The 23,701-nt window shown below is 33.7% G+C and overlaps 2 protein-coding genes across 2 annotated transcripts; one reads left to right on the top strand and one right to left on the bottom strand.

Annotated features, from left to right (window-relative positions):
• Nucleotides 1-7,975: 7,975 nt before the first annotated feature.
• On the top strand, nucleotides 7,976-19,969 carry LOC132909011 (uncharacterized). The gene is made up of 6 exons (XM_060963587.1): nucleotides 7,976-8,267; nucleotides 12,798-12,936; nucleotides 13,263-13,460; nucleotides 14,683-15,069; nucleotides 17,803-18,084; nucleotides 18,512-19,969. The coding sequence occupies exons 2-6, from the start codon at nucleotides 12,853-12,855 to the stop codon at nucleotides 18,623-18,625; spliced, it is 1,065 nt and encodes a 354-aa protein (XP_060819570.1). The 5' UTR covers nucleotides 7,976-8,267; nucleotides 12,798-12,852; the 3' UTR covers nucleotides 18,626-19,969.
• Nucleotides 19,733-23,168, bottom strand: LOC132909031 (uncharacterized). Its single transcript, XM_060963625.1, has 4 exons — nucleotides 23,051-23,168; nucleotides 22,073-22,327; nucleotides 20,379-20,521; nucleotides 19,733-19,855 (listed from the first exon to the last, which is right to left on the bottom strand). The coding sequence occupies exons 1-4, from the start codon at nucleotides 23,126-23,128 to the stop codon at nucleotides 19,765-19,767; spliced, it is 567 nt and encodes a 188-aa protein (XP_060819608.1). The 5' UTR covers nucleotides 23,129-23,168; the 3' UTR covers nucleotides 19,733-19,764.
• Between the last annotated feature and the right edge of the window lie 533 nt (nucleotides 23,169-23,701).

Below are 23,701 nucleotides of genomic sequence, written 5' to 3'. Positions count from 1 at the left end.
CTATCTGACCTTCTATCAAACTTATAGCCAGTTCTGCGTTTCGATGGTCGCGGTTGCTTACCTATTCATAAAAGGTGTTCGGAATGGTCTGTATGCGAGCTTGCAATAGTCGTGTCAAAGAATTTCGCGGACTTTTGAAACTTCCAGGCGTATATCGAATGCTCTTTCGCGTCGTTGTTGAAGCGGCAACATGCTCTATGATACGATGCTCTGTATACCCACGTAATACGATTTACGGCGTAGTACATTTTGAGATTTCATTAACACCTTTACGAGAGCCGACTATCGTGATCGTATCAATCCACAAATCTGAACCGATTAGAAATTGTCGAGGTTATTAGATGTATGCGAATACAGAGGAGCGCGTGGATAAATTGTAAGGTAGCAAATATATATTTTGAATACTAAAGTGTAAATACAAAGTTCAGTGTTACCCTATGACTGAAAAACCCTGAAACCAACGTTGCCTGTGTACAGTTTATGGTTTGCTTTCGACGCAGTCTTTTGTCTATGCGCTGCCGATGGCTTCAGTGCTTGAGAACTAAAGACCAGATGTAGAGTTTTCTTAAAAGTGATGATCACTTCAACGGAAATAAATCTGAAAATATATATAGATATTACAAGATATTTGGGGCAAGTATATATTTCACAGAGATCGTCAAAAGGAATGAAATCTTTAACTATCCATTGTGCTAATAAGCCTGGATATTCAGTAGGGTCATCTTTAACATTTACTATATGTTTGAGATAGCCATGTATTCTGTATACTACTTTTCTTACCAAACGTATATTTATCTTATAAACGATAAATATCTCGCAATTTTTATATGCATTTGCAGCCTGTTTCCAAAGTTTACCAATATAATCACGACAACGACGAGTCGTGTCTCTTATTACAGTGCTCATGAGACTTTAAAATGTTTTATGTAACACGCATAATGTACACGTTTCTGTTTTCTATGGTAAGTGTTCGAATACTTTCGTAAACGAGTGTGTGTACGTATGCTGTACAGTAATGTCCGGATGAATGGCCGCCAATCGGGAAAGTGCTTGGCCATGTGTCCGGAGAGGTGACTTTCCGAGAATTGACCCACATTATCCGACTCCTGCTCGCTCTGCCTTGCGTGCATCAAGGGTAAGAGTGAAAAGTAGGTAGTCGAGCGAGACAGGATAGGTACAGAGTAGTAGAGTCAAGCAATTTCTTACTCCTAGATACATATTTCTTCCGTTTAGCTAAAAATTGTTGGTCGAATATAGTCGCGGCTTCGGTATCATCTTCATCGCACGAGTTTTGTTATTCCGACCAAACCCACCTCCTAACTATGTAATAAAAAATAAAAAGAATTACATTTTTCTTATTTCGACGATTCGATATCGGCTTGAATTGGTTGAATCGATGTGGATCGTAAATAACGCCGAGGCCACGAATTCCAGAAAATTGGTGGAGATCACCCATGTATCCGGACGTTACATATTTGCGATTCCTCTGTTAGAGACATAAACCAGGAGTACACGTTTGTAAATGTAATAAATTTACAGACTTCTTGTAACGTAATGTAACAATTGGTCTTGGTATTCCGTTTAAGTTATAAGTAAATGCGTTCTAACTGCGTTCTTTGCATTCTTTAAAAAATCATACAGTAACGTTTTATTTTTCTTTGTTTGTAGATGCTCGCATGGTTCAAGAGGAAGCTAACGGAATAACAACTTTGAAGAAATTTATAAACATATAAATATTATATCGATTAATTAGATATAAGTGAGTTTATGCTAAATTATAATACTGCGAATCAAATAGCAAGCGTAGAATTGATATCTTTTAGCATCGACATACGTAAAACAATGTATCGACAAAGTAGAGGAAATAATTAACATATTTTGCTACAACTTATTTTTATAACGCTGTTTTACAAACGAAAGCAATGCTAATTACAATCACGCGAGCCTTCTCTTTTAATTATTCAAAATTGATGTCGATTTGTGATTCTCAGTAGCTTTATCTCTCATGAAACACTTTATATTTACATTATTTACGTTTATTCTACGTTACATTTAAATTAAAAATTTATAATGCGAATATCGAAATAAACACGAACGAGTAAAAGTCGCGCCGCTCTAGATACTTTCAAAAATTGTTTTGGTCTTATGATTTTTTATCGTTTACAGACACTTGGCAGCGAAGATGAAGCTCCTCCTGCTCTCACCTCTCCGAGTTCATTTTTTTCGAGGATGCTTTTGTACCAAAAAAACGGAGTAGGAGGATGAAGATGGATGTTTCCTCGAGAATCCCAGAAAATCAAACGTGTCCAAGAAATACGATAAAATTGTTTTTAAAATTGGAAATCAGGTTTTATAAAATGTCCAACGAAAGATCCATCTTCGCTTTTCTTCATTCTCTCTTTCCATACTATAGAGAAGAAAATGAGACTTTGTTCAAAAAGTCAAAACAATTCAAAGATCGAAGCGAAAATTTTCAGTTCAGTGAAGATTTAACGATTCTCTAATGTTGCTACTGAATATAATATTAAGACAAACAATCGATTAATTAATATGATATAAGACAAATAATATTTTGCTGGCAGATGATTTGATTGCAAACCACTAAGTTTTACCAAACTCACGCTGATGCAAAGATTGTAAAATATCATACGTTAATAAACTGAGCTATCTGAAAATCATTTGGGTACTTTCTCTCGTTTGACGTACATTTTTATTTGAAAAAATTCACGATATAAGTACATGTAAAAATTAAATGTATCGATTGCGTGACATTTTTCATTATTTTGAAGATTAATTGTTAAAATTTTGAGTTTCGCTGAATATTTAAAGGTAAACACGAGTAACTAAAGAATACAAACTTTTCCCATTACTTCTTGATCTTTTACTGTCGGGTAACTTTTAGAATACGAATATTATAATTCGTTGCCCGAAGCTTCCCCCAAACTGCTTCTACTTTTTGTTGCCTCACAGCGGTCTATTACGTCAATAATCTTTTATCACAAATGCTTTTTAGTTCCGATCGCTGACATTTACATTGAAATCGTGATTTACTTATACAAACGTACCGTCACGCATCAGCGAACTAAATCCTTTCTAGCGCAAATCGCAATGACGTATTTGTATGGTGATTACACTAAACTTTGTAATGAAACGAATGCTTTTTACATGATTTGCAATATCCTAGAAATATACTCTTTGGAAATTAAGATATACCGGGTGTCTCGGTTCGATCGATCCACGTAGATATCTCCTAAATTATACTTTATTCGAGAAGGTATTTCGTATAAAAATTACCTTGTTTCGAGAAGGACGTATCTTGCGATGGTCACAGACGTTGTTTAACGGACGCTACTTCGAGATTCAAGGAGACCTTCGTTCCTTTAGCTGGAAGTATAAATCTTTTTATATATCATTCGATGTATTTTTAATTCTCTACGGAAAAGTATCAAGGTAGCCACGTACGTTTTTCTCGAAAAACCCGAAAACAAAACCTAGAACGTAATAAAGACAAAATGTTTCGCGAATAATCTCGCATCACGAGCAATTCCGTTGGATTTTCCGTCGTATCGGTCCGCGATCGACTCGCGGAAGGGAATTCTCGTCTCGTCGCACATTATCGTTGTATTTTATATTTTTATCCAAGAACATCGTCTATATTGGTCATCTGTAAATGTACGCATTCTTCCATCACATGTTAACCCGTGTTCGTGTGCAATAAAAATTCTACATGTTAAACCTTAAAACAAGGTCGTGATCAAATTCTACCCCCATTCGTACAAACCCTCTGTACCCTTGCCAAGCTAGTACCACCTAATTACAGTTCGTTATCTGAACATTTGCTCAATTTCAAAATACTTGTTTTCACTATATGTATGTACGTACAAATTTTATAATATTTTTCGTATTATTTGGTTCGCTGTTTTAGATTTAAATTAGAATACAAAATATTATAGGAATAAAATTTAATCTTATAATCAATAAAATATTTCTACGTCAAGCGATTGGCTGTTTCATCGAATTTGACGATCACTGTACACCCCGTCGCTTAGATTGCCCTACATACACACGTGTACAGAAGTTAGTCTAACTCGAGGAGTATTCCGATCAATTTTTAAATATAACATCAAAGCCTCGACAGCAATTTTCAGTTCTTCATTTTCGTTTTATCGCGAATCGGCTCCCTTTTATTAGAAAAAGCTCAAAAGATCATCGATAATAGTTTTAAGAATATTTAATCGAAAATATATAGATTTAACTGATACGGTTAATAATAACGAGGAAAAGGTCAAATTTAATATTCCATAAAATATTCGTTATGTATGAGGATTTGAAAACGTGTTCGTGACTATATTAAGTTGATGTTAAATCTGTGTAAGTCTAAAATGAGATCGTACATAGGTGAACGAACTTGATGTGTTAGAGAAGGGAAGAGAAATCTAGGAATGAGAAATTAGACTATAGCTTGTCTCCGTCATTTGCGTAAGACATGTTTTTAAATAGACAATCAAAATGATTGCACGCTAATAAAAAAAAATTATAAATGTGGTCTTAAAATAAAATTTTAGAAATTCCATTAATTATAAATATCGTAAAGATGACTGGAGGAAATATAACTGTACTTACTATATTAGTTAAAATATACATCCAGCATATATTTTATTCATTTAATAAAGATATAATTAACATCTCTTTAAGTGCTTTCTTCTACTTTCACTGTTTCCGCTACACATTTTTAATACAAAGAATAGAATGTTTAGATTACGAAGAATAAAACATAAGTAATAGATAACAATAAACAAATACACTGATATCTAAAGTGATATTTAAAGTCCATATAAGTACGAACCTTATCTTTTTGTATTAAGCTTGCACTAAGATTGCATAATGGTGCAACCGTTGTAACACGTTACAACTATTATAACGTGAAGCTAGATACACAACATGAGCGTTTAATTGGCGTATAAATTATGGAAACTTTAGCAATTTCCATTTACGATAGAACTAATTATTTGTATTTCCATAGTTATGCAAGTATTTAATTAGATATCTACTAGATCCTTATGGAAAATTCAATGCAATACATATACAGTGAGTCTGGTTTATCTCGAACTGCTCAAATATTTGAAAGAACCTGAATGATATAAAAAAAGATCAAGGTATTTGAGCTTTGCGTGACATTGAAACGTTCGAAGCGCTTCCTACGAAAGATATGTTAAAATTTTTAAACAGGTACCTCCATTTTTTATTATATATTTTTCTAGCTTATACTTGGAAAATCCGCTATCGAGATACGAACTTTAAAATTCTTTTTTTTTTTTTTAAATTTTATTTTGGTTTTTTACAATTTGTCCTTATGGACATTTGGTGAAGTGTTATATCTTATTGGTGAAAAAACAAAATAAAATAAAAATAAATATAGCGTGTGGGTGGCTACCCCCAGCGGGGTGCCAGCTTCGTTTTTTCTAAGTTATATCTTTTATGAATTTAAAATTCTTAAACCAAAATTGAGACGCTAATGCTCCGATGAATCAACGAACCGATGATTTCTGAACTGAAAATCGTTTGAAGATTATAGTATTATAGGTCTGGATTTGAGCTCGTCTGGATATCAGCTACGATGTTATGAAAAGTCGTGTACACCATCTCTACTTTCGTGAGCCGCTGTATGTATAAACAAGAATGAAAACTCGAATAGAAACATCTTTTTACGACAAGGCTATCTTACTCCTCACAATACTGCGTCTGATTGTTCGTTTACTTCCTAGTTTCACCAGAATGCGGTAATTCTTTCCGAATCTGGTACAATGAACAGTTCTCGTCAGCATCTTTTTATTTAGCGACATGCTCCATACATTTGAATAATTGTTACGACTTCTTATCTTAAACAAAATTGCTTCCGTATATCTATTTGGTAAAATTTACAATAAATTACTCTTTAAGATTGCAATTGTTAGACGGAGAAATTATTTAAAAAGCAAAACTTGCGTATAATTATTAATTTCATTTCTTCTGAACTTAATTCTTTTCTTCGATTTAATTTCCATCTTCTCCACCACTTGTCTTTGGTAAGGATGATGAAAAAATTCATTTTTATAGACTTGCTACTTTTTAGAGTGTGGAAAAATAGTTTAAAAATTAAACGGATAGTAAACGCGTGATAGGGTATAATAATTCTTGAAAGAACAAAACTGCAGATGCTCGAGTTTCGTAACAGTCTATGTGCTATTTTACGTTTTATCTCACGGTTAAGAGATCACGACTCGCATGAGATATGTGTAGTCACGAACTCAAGACAACTATTAATTTTCTAGTATGTCAATGATGCTATCGATAAAGTTGTTCGCTTATTATTAATATATATAATATTCTTCATCCGATCAAACTAGAAGACTACGAAGAAAACGTTCAATCGATCTCCTACTCCGACTATCTATGAATTCTTCGCAATTTCCATGAAATATAAATAACACAATTGCATTTATGCGATTATTACCGACGTTTCTTCGGTGGAATAAACGTATACGTGCTACAGTTGCAACATCGTTAAATCAATTTATCGAACGTTCACGTCTGTACAGGACCTATAAGACTCAAGGATAATATACGAAAAAAGGAAAAGAAATTTAAAACAAGAACTTGTAATAAATCAAAGAGCCTGAAGACTCTTTATGCGCTGTGCTACTTGACTATCATAGCTCGTTTGACCATTATATAAAATTACCAATGGCTGGATCAGACTACTTGAATAATTGGTTTCTTACTTTACGGTTACGGATCATTATGAAATCGAATTTGCGTATCAGTTTCCATGAATACCTTTCACGGAAAAGTCGCCACACCGTGGGAAATAGCAAAGTAAGAGGAGAACAGCGATGCAGCGATACACATCTTTCTTCGACATTGTGAAGGTATGGATTGTACACGATGCGAAAAGATTCGTATTAGTACGCCTCCGCTTGATGCTTTTATCGATAACGAATTAACGATGAAGTTATCGCAACGATAGTTTATGGGACGATTAACTAACAAATGCTTGCTTCGAGTAAAACTTAATTATATCTCTGCACCTTGGTGCAACAGGTGCAAATACCCTATATAAAAAACGATAATCCTATTCTATCTAAAAATGACTATAACTTTTTGAAAAAGTATCAAAGTCAACGTAAAACCAGCGAATAGCACGTTTTAATTCTCTCTTTTCGTATTAGAAAAGAAATCTGAAACAGCAGGAACTTTTGTATTAGAAATTATTCTACAATGAATTTTTTAACAAACCTCTAAATTCTAATATCTCAACTTTATTAATATTGACGTTGGTACCTTTTGCACCAAGCCACAAATTTGATTAAGTTTGTATTTCGTTAAAATACGGTTAAATGTGCGTATATAACATTTATATCATTATATAAGTAGTAGTTACTTAAATTTGTATCTATATTTTTATTGCTAATTACATATCTACATCTTCACGAAGAATAACGTGTACGTATAATATGTACTTGTAATGTATCGTCTTGAAAATTAATTAGTATCTTATTTTAAGCTATGAAAGCTATCATTATAACGTTGTTTACTATTGCATAATAATATCATACCGTTGCCGTAATATATTGTTTTATATTTACTTTAATCTAAAGTTACATTAATAATTCACACGAATTAATATATTATATTATTATTACGTTATCGTTATTACGTTATCCTCCTCTTTCCTTCAGTAAAATAAATTCCAACGAGAAACTATCTATTTACGAGGACAACCAGCTAGTTGATCGTCATTGACCCAGGATATCGATCACCGCAGCGTCGATCATCTCCGTTTCAGGTTGTTGAGCCCGTGAGTGTGAGAAAGAAGCGAATTAGGAAGAAGAGAAAGAAGAGGAACAAGCTGCAGAACTATTATAGTCTAGCAGTGAAAGTACTTTGAACTCGAATCACGTGCTTCAGTTCTCTCAGGTATATCATCAGGTGAACTCTTACAAGCGAGTTCAGTATCATCTTCACAACCCTTCGAATTCTTGGTTCAGCCTCTTCGTCTCTTCGTCGATCGCTGCAGTGTACATATGAAAGTTGTGGTGTATGCATCGGTTCGACGATTTAATTCGCAAAGTATAGCACCTGGTCAGATAATCTCGATATCGTTTTTAGTTTTCGACAAACTGTTTTGTGTATTACCACATGTTGCTATTCATGGTGAAGTTTTCAAAAATCAAATTAAATAGCCGGTAAATGCACTTCCAAGATTTTACCGGCACTTTCTATACTTGGTTTGTACTGACTCTTCTTTTTCATGTTTACAAACAAACAAATAAATAAATAAATAAGTTATAGTTAAGCGGTTCAGCAGTCACATTGACCAATTCTATGAATTTTACTTATGTTATCTTGTCACGATGAACGCACCTATAAAAATAAGTCATTTGTTTCTGGAGAATCGAATATCAATCGCACTACTTACGTAGTGAGATTAAGAAATTAATGAAAAGTAGAGTTAATTAATTTGTCTTCTGAAGAGACTCGATTACGAGTCAAATAAATACTCGAAAGTGTAGTTTCTTTTCTAATGATAGGTATAAACTACTCGTATACTATGCGTATTAACATAAGCTCGGAAGAAAAGTATAAAGAAATACACAGAGGCCGGATGTTGGCTTTTTACCGTGTTATATACTTGATGAGACTCCTACGTAGTATTATGCTGTTTCCTAGTTCCGTTCAACTGGGATACAATGACTTCGATTAGGTAACGAGACGATGAAGAACGTTCTAAAGAAAATTATGAGTATATTTGCTGTAATTATGACTGTTCTGTAAAGTACCGATATTTCGACATTAAAAAATTCAGAAAACAAAGTAGCCACATAAATAATATAATAACATGAGATATATAGAATGTTCGCGATAAAGCGTGACAAGTTGTCTCCGAAGCTATTGTAAATTTCGAAAGTTTTTCACGTGTCAAATGGTTCACAGGGTGTAACCTTCTCGAGTAAAAGAAATTTTTTAATTGAGTTTTCTTGGAATGGATGGCATGCCTATTTTGTCAAATGGAACTGCATATTAACATTCATCAGTCGAAACATTTTTTCCCTATTCTGTACAACTAAACAGTTGCGAGGAATATTTTCTAAAAAGTAACTTTAAAGAGAAGAAGGCGGCGGGAGGAGATGAAAAAGAACAGTATTGAAATTAATTATTCGTTCCCAAGCATTGATTTGTTCCTTTTACGTTTCTAGCGTTTCTTTATCCTTCTCCTCGTGTCTTCTCCTAACACGGTTGGCTTAATTTTAAGTTGACCATCAATGGATTCGCGCGTACGACGAATAACGAAAACGTAAAAGTACTAACATGATAGGATAAACTTAGATCTTTATGAAAAGTACATATTGCTTATCGCAATGTTTAACAATTTGCTAACGTGTTTCATTCACTTTGAGAAGCGATGGTATTTCGTAATTAATTAAAGGATAGGCGACCTTAATAGCGTTAAAGACGAAGCTACTTTCACTAACTCGACCAAAAATACAAAATCATCCGTTCAATTGAAACGAAGACTTTCTCTAGCATACGATATTCCTTAATAAATTAGGAAAATATTGCGGGTACATTCATGAACGATATAAACGAAGAAAATGACGTTTGGTGGTAGCACAGTGCAGTCTACGAAGAATATGATGATTTGTACAAAGCAGTAGCCAGATGTTAAAAATCGTTCGTATTTATTTATAAGTTTATCTTCTATTTCATGGCGCATGCGAAATTTTGAAGTTTTAAAAAGTGTAAAAGTTAATGGAAGAGAGTTCTATTTTTTATAATGTCGTCGTTAAATTTCATAAAAATTGCATAGAATAATATCGTATCATTGAAGAATAAATTAAATCGAACGATGTTCGTCTAATTACTGGTACTAATAATCGTTGAATACCAAGATTCCAAAATTTGCTAAAGATTATTATCGGAAGTTCGATAGTTGACCTTTCGATATTTTTAAAGAAGAAGAAAATGAATTTATTTCTTTTAACAAACTTTGCACGTGGTCATTTCGTTGCGCAAATCGAACATATACGCCTCTATACATGTATAAAGGTGCACGCATGAAAGTTACTCAGCGCCTACATTTAATCGAGTGTCTACATTAAATAACCATACATCGCACATATTGGAAAACATAATAAAGCAAAATGTATATTTTAACGATAATTATACTAGAATTTAAAGGGGTATATGTACGTAGTTTCTCGATTTTGCTGTTCCTCGTCCTATTTTTAATCGGTCTTTGAATTTCTTTGTGTCAACTTCATTCAAGGTGCAATTGATAAAAGATAAGAATACTACGTTGCGAAGGAAACTTTCACCTTTTTTTTGCTTCCTGCAGTTGATCCAGTTCCCAAGTGCAAAAGTAATTCAATTATTCTTCAACTTTGTAGCAAGAAATCCACTAGAATGTACCAGAGCAGTATTCAATTCCTTCACTTTGCTTCGAATTAGTATCTTCTGTAGCCAGAATAATTACAGTAGAACCTCCCATATTCGAACTAATAATAATAGGGGGACAAATTGTTTGGATAATCGAATTTCTATTACACAAAGAAATTACGTCACATTCTGAAAAACTTGTCGATTATATACTTAATGCGTCGCTAATGTACATTGGCTAAGCTATTTACGACTTGCACGCTCAGCGAGCGTGCTAGCTGGTGTATAGGAAACTTTAGAACGTCTCTTGAATATCGTCAGAAGAGGTCTAGAAAGAAACCATGTTACTACAAATTGTGCGAAGGAACGACAAGTGCACGTTGTACCCATTTCGCTCTGCCCTCGTCCTCACCAATAAAAATTCCTTGATCCGCTACTCGTCTATTTTTAATTCAATTCTAATTTTGTTGGCTTTCCGATATGTTGTAGACAAGAGGGTCCCGAGTAACGTGCCCTTTGTCCGAGACGTGCGCGTAAGACGATTGTGGTGCAGGAGTTGGGAATCTAGCGCTACTAGGATCGCAATCCTATGCAAATGCAGATTCAATTTCAAATCGAAGTAAATGTACGTAACAAGTACCATTTCCCGTTTGTCATAACTTATGAACCATGACTATCCCACGCTTCGGACAATGAAATATGTCACTCGTGCCCTTCCCCTCTACCATGTATATTTCAAGCTCAAGGTCGTTAGAATCGAGGTTTCCTCTTTTGCGTAATTACCTCGTGCATTGTTCGAAGCTCAATTTCGTTTAATTTGACAAATTTTTCCATCATTTTAGTGTGGGGTTTGTCCTATTGGTTTGGCAACTAAGTGACTGCTGATTTTGTCATTAGGTGGTAGTGACAATCACTTAGTTGTCAACCCAATATATGATAGTAAATTACAGTTCATGATCGATTTGCAATTAGTATAATTTAATTTATGAGAAAGAGTGATATAAAATTTGCAGAGATCGATCTTGGATATTTGCAACAACCTTGCAGATAGAAAATGTAATCTTCGTCATCATTGTCGATTATCTATGCCATTGAAGAGTGAAAGTCATTTTATAACCACGAATATCGTTCCAAGCAATCAGTTATCGTTTATGTAAAACTTTCTTCTTCCATAAGCACGGATCTCGTAATGTTCCTTCGTTGAAAGTTGAAGCTTTCTCTAAAATCTTGCCTCTTTCAAGTTTAATAACAGCCACGTTAAAATTAACACGCCTAACTGAATTTTAATTCTTTTAAACGTACGTATAAGGGTATCCTACGATGCTCTTTGCAACAAACATTACGCGTTAAATTGAAGATTTCTCGACAATGAATATATGATTCATACTTATGAGTAGCAAGTGGTACTTGCTGGTCCATCGTTCGTAGAAATGTATTGGGGCGGATGGTAATCATATCGGAAACTCGTATTGAAATATCTCAATTTCTGTTAATATAAAATGATATATTTTATTATTATTCATTTATTATAGATTTTAATAAAATAATACTTGCTGTTTATTATCGCGTTTACTACAGGTTGATGTAACAGTCTACATCGCGGTTGACGAACTATTCAAGATATGTTTATAGACTTTAGCACAAATATAGAGCATCGTGTAGCATAATCGTAAAGTACTATCGCCTGCACGACTTTATACGTAGTTTAAATTTTATAGAATCATTGTATTTTGATCTAAGCACATTGGAAACAGTGGAAAGAATCTTTTTTCTCAAGGTCGTCTAATTCTATGTTCTTATAATTACCAATTAACGCGATTTTCTATTTTCCATACAACAGTACCAAAACTTGTGTCTGAAAACTTGTCTTGTTCGTCTTTCATCCGCTACACTTCATGAAATTAAAATCGAAATATCTTCTAAACTAACTTCCCAGCGTAGGTACCTTGCTACTTTTGTATAGAGAATAGAAAATCACATCCATCGGACAAGCAAATACGTAGATCTCTATTTTAAAAATAAAACCGATGACCTTGAAATCTTCCGAAAGAAACGAACTTGAGGAAAAATTCTTTTCATCGATTCACGTGTCCCTCGAAGTAGCACAGCTTTGTCTTGAGAGGTTTTTACACGCAACATTACACAAGGTAGATAGTTGGATAATCCTTTTTAGCTTAGGCATCCTCTATACGTACTAATACATTTATTTCCACTGCATGTGTGATGTCATTTTTGATGACTTTCATAAAGTGATACAATTTTGTTATCAAAGTAATACATATCAATACCTGGAATGGCAGTGTACTCAACTATAATTAAATAACAAGTAGAGTTTCATAATTATGTATCGATAAAAAAAATGTTTTTTTTTAATATTTTAGGAAATTGAATCGAATGTTTCTGATTATGTAAAAAATCAACCAATTTTCCATTAGAATGAAGACAATAATCGAGAAAGAAAATTGGTTTCGTTTAATACTTACCGCCACGTTTCTAATGATATGCGTTGTTGCAGAAAAGGTAAGATACACAGACACGATATTAGATTTAATTACAAATGGTAATATAACTAGTTTATCGGTAATCGTATATTACTCTTGGTATCTATACTACAAATATTAGAAAATACTACATACGTACATAAAACTTTTTTTTATAAAAATGTTATATCAGTTGAATACTTGTTTAATGTATAAGTATATTGCTCTAAAGACGATCACAAACTAACCTTATAGTAACATCGTTTATATTTCAATCGTATTTTTCATGGCGTAATTTTAAAGTAAAATATCTTAGAAACTTTATTTTTGTAATATTAATACGCAAACAAATTTTTATGTTTACAGCGGAAAAGACAAATATTTAGAGAACAAGTCTTACCAGCATTAGGAGGTAAAATTCCAGAAGAAGCTTTTAGAACTGATCGTTTAGCGTTAAATCGATTAAACAAAGAAGGTATTACAGTACCTGATGGAGTGGTCTTGGATGCCCGAAGTGTGCATAAACATACTCAGCATGTTCAAACGATGCCAGAAGTAATAAAGGTATGTACAAGTTAATACACAAAATGTAGGTTAAACACTTTCCAAGTCAGTGGTATTTTTGACGTTTTAAACAAATTTCACTTTGCACTCTACTATATGCTAAATATTATACAAGCTGCTTTATTTGAATCGAGATAATCCACACAAATATCTTCTAAATTATACAGTATTCGGAAAAATGTTTACGTTTTTCTAAATGAAACTGTACACTTTTTTATATACTGTTCGATGCAGTTTTTAATTCTAAATTTAATTCTATACAAAAATATTATGATACTTGGAGCTTAGTTTAAAAATGCTTAGTTTAACCCTTTCGCTTCGGGTGTCGCTTATAGGCGGCGCGCGCAGGATGACCTGTGGGTACGAGCATATAGGCGGCGACCACGCGACGAATCCTGGATTCGGCACCCCATATATCTAGTATACACCAATGCCACCTGTGGTCAATAATATATTTTTTCGTTATCGGCAGAACATTTTCTGTTGATTTTATTGACATATTGGATCAATCACTTCTTAAAAGTTACTCATTGTTGAAACGACAACAGCAAAATTTCAAACATCCAAACGATCGTATACTGTTTCGTGCTAAAAAATCTGTTAAATCCATTGACAGTGAAACGATATTTCATATACGGTTCTTACAAGAATTATTGTTATTTAAGACTTGGGAAAACGTATATACAGTAACCACGCACACTGTGCGCATTTCTGGCGCGCGCTTCCGTTCACTGACAATACTTTGGCGGACTGGACTGCCAAAGCGAAAAGGTTAAGAAAGTTAAGAAAAATTTTGAAGTATGAATCGGGAGAGACTCGTATTATCGTGTCTTGGAATACCAACGTTGTTTTGGTTTGCCAGATTCAAAGGTAAACGAACTCCGGACTAAATATTATCGTCGTTATTTGTAATCGTCAACCCGTTACGTTCGAACTTCTTATAATGACACTGGTCGATACAAATAGACGAACGTGCTCTCTAGGAAAGTCATTATAGCGAGTCAGATAGTCGAGTAGCGAGCGTATAGTTGAACAATAGTATTGAGCGAGCAACGATTACGACCGGTATACATTATCTTTATACTTGTACTTAAAGTGATTTTAATATAATTGACTATTACAATTTTATCACTCGTCTCTTTAATAAACTAACCAATACGTTTAATATTCACCTCGTTGATTAAATGGAAATTAATTGAAGAGCATCTTTCCGTCTTTGCAGGTATACCTGACACCGGACGGACGATACGTTCCACCCGAAGGCAGATTTCATTACAACCGTGCAAAAGCGATCGACACAACTTACGTTATTCGTACGCCATACTCGCGATTCAATGGTCACGAGTACACGAACAATCGCTTTAACAAGCATCGGGATTTTTCCAAATCACAAACTTATACGAGCTTCAGACAATTTGTACCTATAGTACCACCATCGAAACCTGGAATTTATAAACCTATCGTAACACCTTTGGTAATTCCTGCTAATGCCAATTTATTAGAAGAAACTTTTACACCAACTTGGAATATTCGCTACGAGTGGGATTCTATTTACCAACCATTCGACGATTATATTCTCAACAACATAGCGCTTTTCAACTCTCACCAGGTATATATTCTATGCGTCTACTTTTACGTATAGTTGGTCACCATTATTCCAACACAGCACTATCTCTGTATCTGTTGCGTCGTATAAGCGAGCACGATTGAAATATTATATTGCTTATTCTACGGTAATTATGCACAAAAAGAGATCTCAATTTCCAGCCACCCATGGAATCTAACTTGGATCAACTTAATCGTATCTTACACTATTACGATCGCAATCCTGTGCAAACGCGTATGCAATTTCATTTTTAATCGTTTATATTAGACTAAATGTGATTTAACAGGTATCATTTTTTTCTTGTAATGTGTCGTAACTTTTGTGTTAAGGTTATTCGGTGTATGTGGAATTAAAGAAACGCGTGGGTAAATTGTAAGGTATTGTAAGTATATATATTGTGAATAATAAAGTACAAAATGTGGAATACAATGTAAGCTGATCCAGATCCTCTCGCTAGCAATGTTACCCTGAGACTAAAACAACCGCCGAAACCAACGTCGCACGTGTACCGCTTATGGTCTGTCATCGACGCATTCTTTTGTCTACGCGCTATCGATGACCTTAGCGCTTGAGAAACCGAAGACCAGATGTAGAGTTTTCTCAGAAGTGGCGATCACTTCAACATTTTGAACCATGATCACCCCGTATCTCGGACAAAATGCATGTTACTCGAGACCCTCTGCTCACAACGTATTTCAAATTTAACAAAATCAGAGTTGAGGCCCTCTTTTGTGCATAATTATCTATTCGACGAAAATACGGGATATTTATTAATATTTGGACATTTGTGTACGTTCTGCGATCTACCAATTGTTACAAATAGTTCGAACTGCGAATGAGGTTTACTTTGTATAATTAATACCAGGAGAGAAATCACGGTGGAACTTTGTTTGCCTGGATTTGTCGGGGAACAAATAGTTTATATAATAGGAGCTCGGCGATTGTCCCCACTAAGTATCTGTTATTGTTCACATAATAGGAGCTCACGTTCAGATAAATGAATTCAACTAGCAACAGTTTAGTCAGATCACGTCAAGTCAGGTACCGGTTAAGAGATTTTCACTTCGCTTGACCGAACCGCCTACCGTGGATGTTCTCATCGGGATACGTGTAAGCGATTTTCATCGTTGTTAAACTAAACTTTTGCTGGTTCAACTCATCTATCTGAACGTGAACTCCTATTGTGTGAACGAAAAGTTATAGGTAGTGGGGACAATGGACGAGCCTCTGTTATGCGAATTATCCTTCGATCGATCATTGACTAAAATTTCGTTCAGATAGACGCGGTTCATATAAATGCAGTTCTACCGTAATACCAATATTTGGACGATACATTAAGTTATCTAACATATCACGGAAAGAAAAGAAAGAGTTAAATGTCTTACATGATTTCCCTGCATAATTCGATAAACGATTGAATTCATAGAAATATTGAATTAGAAATGGCAAATTGAAGCTAGCCAGCGTTTACGCGTTTTAACAAGGAATAAAATGAGAGATCATAAAATTTATAATGGTCGCCTATAGGCTGTATAAGACGTATATGTGTGCGTGTGTGATATATCTTTTTCGACCAACTTGAGTGCAAAACCACAATCTGTGAAAGAAGAACGTATATCGACACACGAGATTCTAGTTTGCCTACTTCGTTGAAACCAACCACAATTTTCTAGGATTACCTGCTACGAGAAGATAGATCATCTAGTTATCTTGGATTTGAAACGCGAATGAAACTGTAGTCGATAGTACATTCGCTGGTGCACGCTCACCTGCACTCGCGGTATGCAAATTACGAGCGAAGCACCAATAACGTACTATTACGCCTCTTCCTTTCTTAACAGATTTCAAGCAAGAATCTCATGAGCATCTTTCACAGTAACAGTAGTTAAGTCATGTTACTCTCACTCGCGTTGCATATATCGATATGTCTAAAACGCTCTCTCTTACGTAATTTCCTCTTCTACTCGTAATAGAGTTAAACGTACAGGGTGGCTAATAAACGCATGTTCATATGTCACGAGATGAATCTGAACATTAAAAGGACTAAGAAACGTCATATCAACGTATCGCTCGTTTAGCGCATAATTTTAGGGAAAATGAGTTTGAACGTTTAGGGTCGTTATAATTTTGTCAGAACATTACAATGAAATGGCACAAACATGTAAGTTGATATAACGAATACAAGAACTTATCCTTAAAGCTACCTCCATTCTGAGCTATGACTCTCAATGATCAAGATTTATTTAATGTTGTGTCGTTATCGTTTAAAATAATTTTAACAGTAGCCACGCGTATTATTTCATAGATAAAGTTGTAAGTTGAAATATCACGTTATTAATGATAAAAGAGAAGAAAGAAGCTTTCATCGTCTTTACAGCAATATCGTGACAGTACAAGATGCGACACTCCTTTTGAAACCAAAACAATAGGAGCAAATGTAAAAACCCAATAGCGACACAAGTCTTCTTGTGTGGCAAGTTTCGATGGCTCACTTATAGGGTTCGGCTCAACGTAAGATAATAACTCGGAAACTGCAAATTTTGAGTTATATCATTGTCGCAGCGAATGAGCAACACGTCCTACGTACATAGTTTATTCACAATTATAAATGACTAAGGAAACTGTTCAAAGTGTCTGTCGTATCTCATATCCATAAATTCGTAATTTGTTTCCAGATGGATATCAGACAACGTTTCAATTTCGAAAATGTACAAAAAACGGTCTCTTTATTTTCAGATCATCGCCGATTATCAAGGATTTTTAAATAAGTTTCATGAGCGATCTTCGAGACACGTTGGATCTCATGCCGCAAATAGGAACCAAAACTTTTCTCCTCGTATTCGAAAGCAGGAATTGCAAAACATCGAAATAAATCCGAAAGCAACATCGTACCAAAATGTCAAGCTGAATACTGACGATACAATTTCTCGGTACACGAATCTTACCAAAATTCCAGAAACTGGTTTCACGTGCAATGGTAGGAGAGGCATGTTTGCCGATGTTGAAACTAAGTGTCAAGTGAGTACATAGCTCATTACGCTTTTCGTTCCAAAAATTTCCTTTCCAAGTTAAGGTTTAATAGATTTCGCTGTTACGAAAGAATAAGAAGATAATACATTTTCTTGCATGAGGCTTCGTTTTCGAGAAACATTAATTTGAACGTTTATCCTTTCGTTACATTTAATCTTGATTAAAAAAACATTTTTTGTTTCTTGTGAGATGCTCTTAAATGTCCTGCAAGAATATCTCGTTCATAGGTGACTCCAAAAATGACAATTTTTTTACATTCTCCTTTCAAACTCGATTTTTTCTAAAAAATAAGCTTCAGAAAAGAAAATGTTCTATATCTCTCCCTTATTTCTTTATAAAGAATCATCTGATAATCGTATGTATTTTTTCATTACTCGGATTACTGTACATTATTCGGATGATTCTTTGTTTCTAGGTTTTCCACAACTGCTCTGGTTGGTCGAAAACTTCTTCGCTTTGTCCATCGGGAACAGCATTTAGTAACGTAAAGAAACGTTGTGAATGGTGGAATACAGTAGAGTGTAAATAATTCGTTTAATTCTATCGAAATCTCAATAATCTTAGAATAGCAATATAGATATAAATGAATTAAAGGTAATGATAACTTAGATATCCATTATAAATCGTTATAATTAGACTGTGGATTTTTACGCATTTATGAGAAATTTAAGGTGCACCGAAATGCACAGAATGCACATAATACGCAAAAATATGTGAAACATCTAAAATATAGCGCTTACGATAATACCTAGTAGGTGAAACAAATTTTGCTTTCCAGGTACCATTTCTTTAACGGCTTTCATAAAAATACAAATTTGCATAAATATCCGCAGTCCGGTTATGATTAATATACGAAACTAATACGATGAAGAAAATGTAGATATACCATCTCTATTACAAACGTCCAAATTATGTTCACTGTTACATAGAATGAGAAAATATAAGAACAGTTTAAGAATGTACATGTTACGGTAAACGAAAAGTTCTTTTAAAATCAGTTCTTTGCATGTATATTACCATTCACTTTTTTAAAATACAGTGTCCTAATCGACGTGAAAACGAGTTTAATGATCTACAATCTACGATATCACGATATGGAAATAATAGTGTAAGATGCGCAAAAAAATATGTATAGTTTAGAACACAGCAAGATTAATTCAAACTGAATTGTCATACTGCTCAGAGCAGTCATTCGTATCATATTCTGTACTTGTTTCTTCGTTTATATTTTGTATTATTTTCCGAAAACTTTAATACCGAATGTGGCGAAGCGTTAACTGAAAGTGAAATAAAAACAATTGTAATATTAAAGATAGAAAAGTGTTTCTTTTAAAAAATTTCACGCGTTTTATATAATTATAAGAAAATAATTTACAATATACTAAGAATCCTGGAAACGTATGTATGATAGAAAGAACACTGGCGAACCTAAAGCGATAATTATTCGTGACAAATTTTGGAAAATGTCTCGTACTTTACTTCGCCGTTTTCTCGTTTGCATTAGAAAGATCTCTATAGCAAAATACAAGAAAACGTCGCATAGCCATAATAATTACATTTATAAGAAACATTTTTCTACTAAAAGCTGTAAATCATGCAGCAGAGATTTAGTGATTCTTTGTACAACTGGCACGCATTAAATTATATTTAGGATATAGATTAGAAATTTTAATACACGACGATTCTCATATTCTGCTTCCGAATTATCTCTTTTCTTTCTTCCGGTATATAAGGGTTCTTCAAAGGATCTAAATTTAACCTAAAACAAACAAAATGAAAATATCTAAATTATAAAAATTAAAATATTGCAAACGATAAATGTAATAATACATAAGAATTATTGACAAAATGATAAAACGAATTATTAAACATCGAGGCTGTGAAACATTTAATTTCGACATTTTTTCCGCATTTTTGGTACGACGAGAAGTTCCTACGATTTATTTGACGCTAATTGGCTTTGTCAGGATCATAGATTTTTGGAAAATACAAAATTTCGCGGAATTCCAGTTAACGTCAATTCCGTTTCAGAGGACAAGGACAGAGGATACTTCGACTACTCTTTTTTACAAAGATAACGCATCGAGGATACGAAAGAAATGAAAATGACAATCCTCCGAAGAATACGACATTATACTTTTTAACTTCTTCAAATCAGAATAAATTATAAGCAGTTAGTTTGACTAAGCCTCGCTTTAATCTGTGTTCGTTTCACATTGAGGTAAATATCTATAATGTTTACCGTCACAAATATATTTATTAGAATAAATATACGATTATACCTATACAAAGCTGGCGCATCAGCACAATTCACGTTATACCACCAATCACAAGCAAATTCCCGTTGATTGAAAAGAGTTCCATTAGTACAGAGAAAAGATGCACCTTGATGACCTTCGCGACCATCGTGACAAATGTGATATGCCTAAAACGTAAATAAAGTTTCTTAGCGTTTCTTACATTATAGTGTAATGGTATAATACAAACGTATCATTTGAGTTAACATGTTGCAAAAATAAAATATTATAAACTATTATTTGGAATAAGCGAGGCTCTACCATAGGCAAGATATGCCTAAGAGTTTTACACGTAAAATTTCATAATTCTTTTTTTAAATCTAACTATCCAATTATATCTCTTTCCTGATATCTACTAATATTTTATGCACTTTTTAACATATGCACTGGTAATGGTAACTTTAGTTTGAACGAACAAAAGGATGATGTCACGTATGATCGAAATAAAATAAATTTTTGGGTTAAACGCAAATATTACAATATTCGTTCCGCTTTTAGGGCCAAATTAAAAGATGTGTTTCCGCCTTGAACAAGAAAGAAATTTTAGTTGATTACATATAAGGCAAGGCTAAAAAGTGAATGCATAGCTAGATAGAAACGATAGAATTGCCTTCAGGGTAACTGTTGCAGGAACTACATATTGCGGTCAAAAGTGACTTTTAACAAGATACATTAGCGAATAAGAAGTACAAAGAAAAAGAACAAATAGATAATTGAACAATTTGTTAGATGACTTTAATCATCAATTTTACACATAAAAAAACTCTTGAGACACGCTGCACAATTATCCAATCCAACTAATATATTATACAAATTACTTTTTTATTCGTTGAAACCATTCGTACGTATAAAATCTTTTATATTATCAATTATCATATACTAAAAAACCTATTCATATGTATGTACGTATGTATATGTGGATAGTAGTCATTTAAAATCCTTTAACTGATTCGGATCGATTTTATTATTCGCAAGATTTATACTTTGTACGATTGATCGTCAGACTGCGGATTTTTATCTGCACTTTGGCGAAACATAAGGCCGCAAAATATGTAAAAAATATATTGAACGTAAAATATTTGTCATAATATTAGTGTGTGAAATAAATATGTATTTGGATTCCATGTTGTTAGCAAGTTCGCAAAAATGTGAAATTGCATAAATATCTGCGGTTTATTGATCACAGTACCACGACTTTCAACTATATTAAATTTCGCTAAAATATCGATAAAACCATCTCTTCTATGATCTCTTCGCTACAGAGAGTTACTTTATTCCTTAGATGTGCTTTTTGCAACAGTAATTCTTCTGTCTTTCTTAAAGTCTCCATACATACACATATACACAGTATACAGAATGTGTTACGTAACGCGAGTCACTTTTCTGCTATCTGCCGGCATGTGACAAGAAATGTTTTGCACTTCAAGCATGTCGAGTATACGTACGACGATGAAAAAAGATCCGAAAATGCTCTGTTTTCATAGCCGTCTACGATCTAACGAAAAAAGACAATATAAGGTCCTATTTATGTTACCCAAGGTGACCTGGCTTTGTCATGAAAAGCCTATTGATCCTCGCGTTACGCGGACACCGTCTACATAATGCGTTATATATATGTGTGTGTATATAAATATTTCAATGATCAATTGTAAAACGATTGATGAAATTAAATAAATTACCTGACAACCGGTTTCCACGTTCGCGTACATTCCTGGTACGAAGGGAACGTGTGCGCAGGAAAAACTTGTCGGAGGTACGGTATGGTACAAAGGAAAGTCTACACCCGGAATACCAGGAATTTTGCTAAAATCTTGTTGGTTCTTTGGCTTCTCAAAAGCCTTCACGACAATTGGTCTGTCAAACTTTACCGCTGGTTGGAAATTTTGGTGTTCATTGTAATGATTGTAATCGAGATCTTCGACCACTATTCGATGCTAAACAGGTATAACAGAATCGGTATGAAAATAATTCGTCGTGCTTGCTTCTTCCTCATTTATGTAATAAAAATATACAGTAATATATACGACATAATTATGTATAAATTGTGTATTAAAAAATCATTTATATGTATATTGCAATGATACTTTTATAAATATGTAAAACATCTTTTTTCTATTTAATAAAACACATGGTAATGCTTTGGCACAATTAGTAAATAGAATTAAAATAAAATTAATTTCTTCGATAAAATGTAGTTACGTTACATGCTAAACGTTTGTATACGAATTCAGGACTTGTTTCCCGTCATAAAATTAATCACTGATTGCTTTATGCATTTTTCGATAATGATCCAAACGTACAACTATATCTTTATTCACAACTTTTTACTTTTAAATTTGATTTACTTACTTTATAAAATATATGAAAAATAGACAAATATGAATATTTTTTTTAAGACACAAATTTTCCACTGATAAAAGTTACTAAGTAAATTAACTTGCTATCCTTTTAAACAGATATTATTGTTTTAATACATAAATACTACAATGCACCACTTCTTATGTACAATTGAAAATCTTTATAGTGATTTCTTAATGCTATGTACATCTTTGTCAAACGAAAAAATAATCGTCCGAATCTATATCGAATAATTTGATTAAAAACATTTCAATTCGCTAATAATGTAAACAAGCAAAAGATAAAAGAATAATTTTTACCTGTAGAGAAGTGGTGTACGTTGTTACCAAAAGAATGGCCAACAGAAGTGTAGTAAAGTTGCAACAGATTCTTGACATGTCTGTACTGTACGTAATAATAAACGAAACTACTCCAGTTTTCAATGTGCGGTTCAGTTCCGACTCTCCAACTGCTCAAAAGATTATGTCACAGGTAGAGAGAGAAAGTCCTGCACCACATAACTCGAGCAAGGACTATTCTGATTTTACATGTACACATAGCGTTTAATTGCTATACGAAATACTGTTTTACGTAGACTTTCACAAATTCACTGTGCTGTTCTATTTTGACTTTCCATCTTGAATGAAGTATGAATAACGTTAGCCAAATCAACCAAAAAAACCAAGAAACATAGATATGGCCAGTATAAAAGTACATGTATAGTGTTTTATGAAAGTATTCGAATATTTCTAAAAGTTTTCCATGTACGATACAAGACATTTTGAAACTCTAGTGGCACTGTAGCGAAACACGACTATCAAGTTATATTAGTAAAATTTGGAATGGCTCTGTAAATGTATATGCTAGTTGCAAGATATTTATTGAAAGGAGATACTTTGCGAAGATTTCCAAAAACGATCAGTAATAAGCTACAATAATTAAAGCTTGACCGTTAATGGTACGTTTAAGAT

This window comes from Bombus pascuorum, chromosome 7, assembly GCF_905332965.1.
Source record: "Bombus pascuorum chromosome 7, iyBomPasc1.1, whole genome shotgun sequence".
NCBI lineage: Eukaryota > Metazoa > Arthropoda > Insecta > Hymenoptera > Apidae > Bombus > Bombus pascuorum.
The sequence above is the reverse complement of the archived record's forward strand: the minus strand, read 5'-3'. Positions and strand labels throughout refer to the sequence as shown.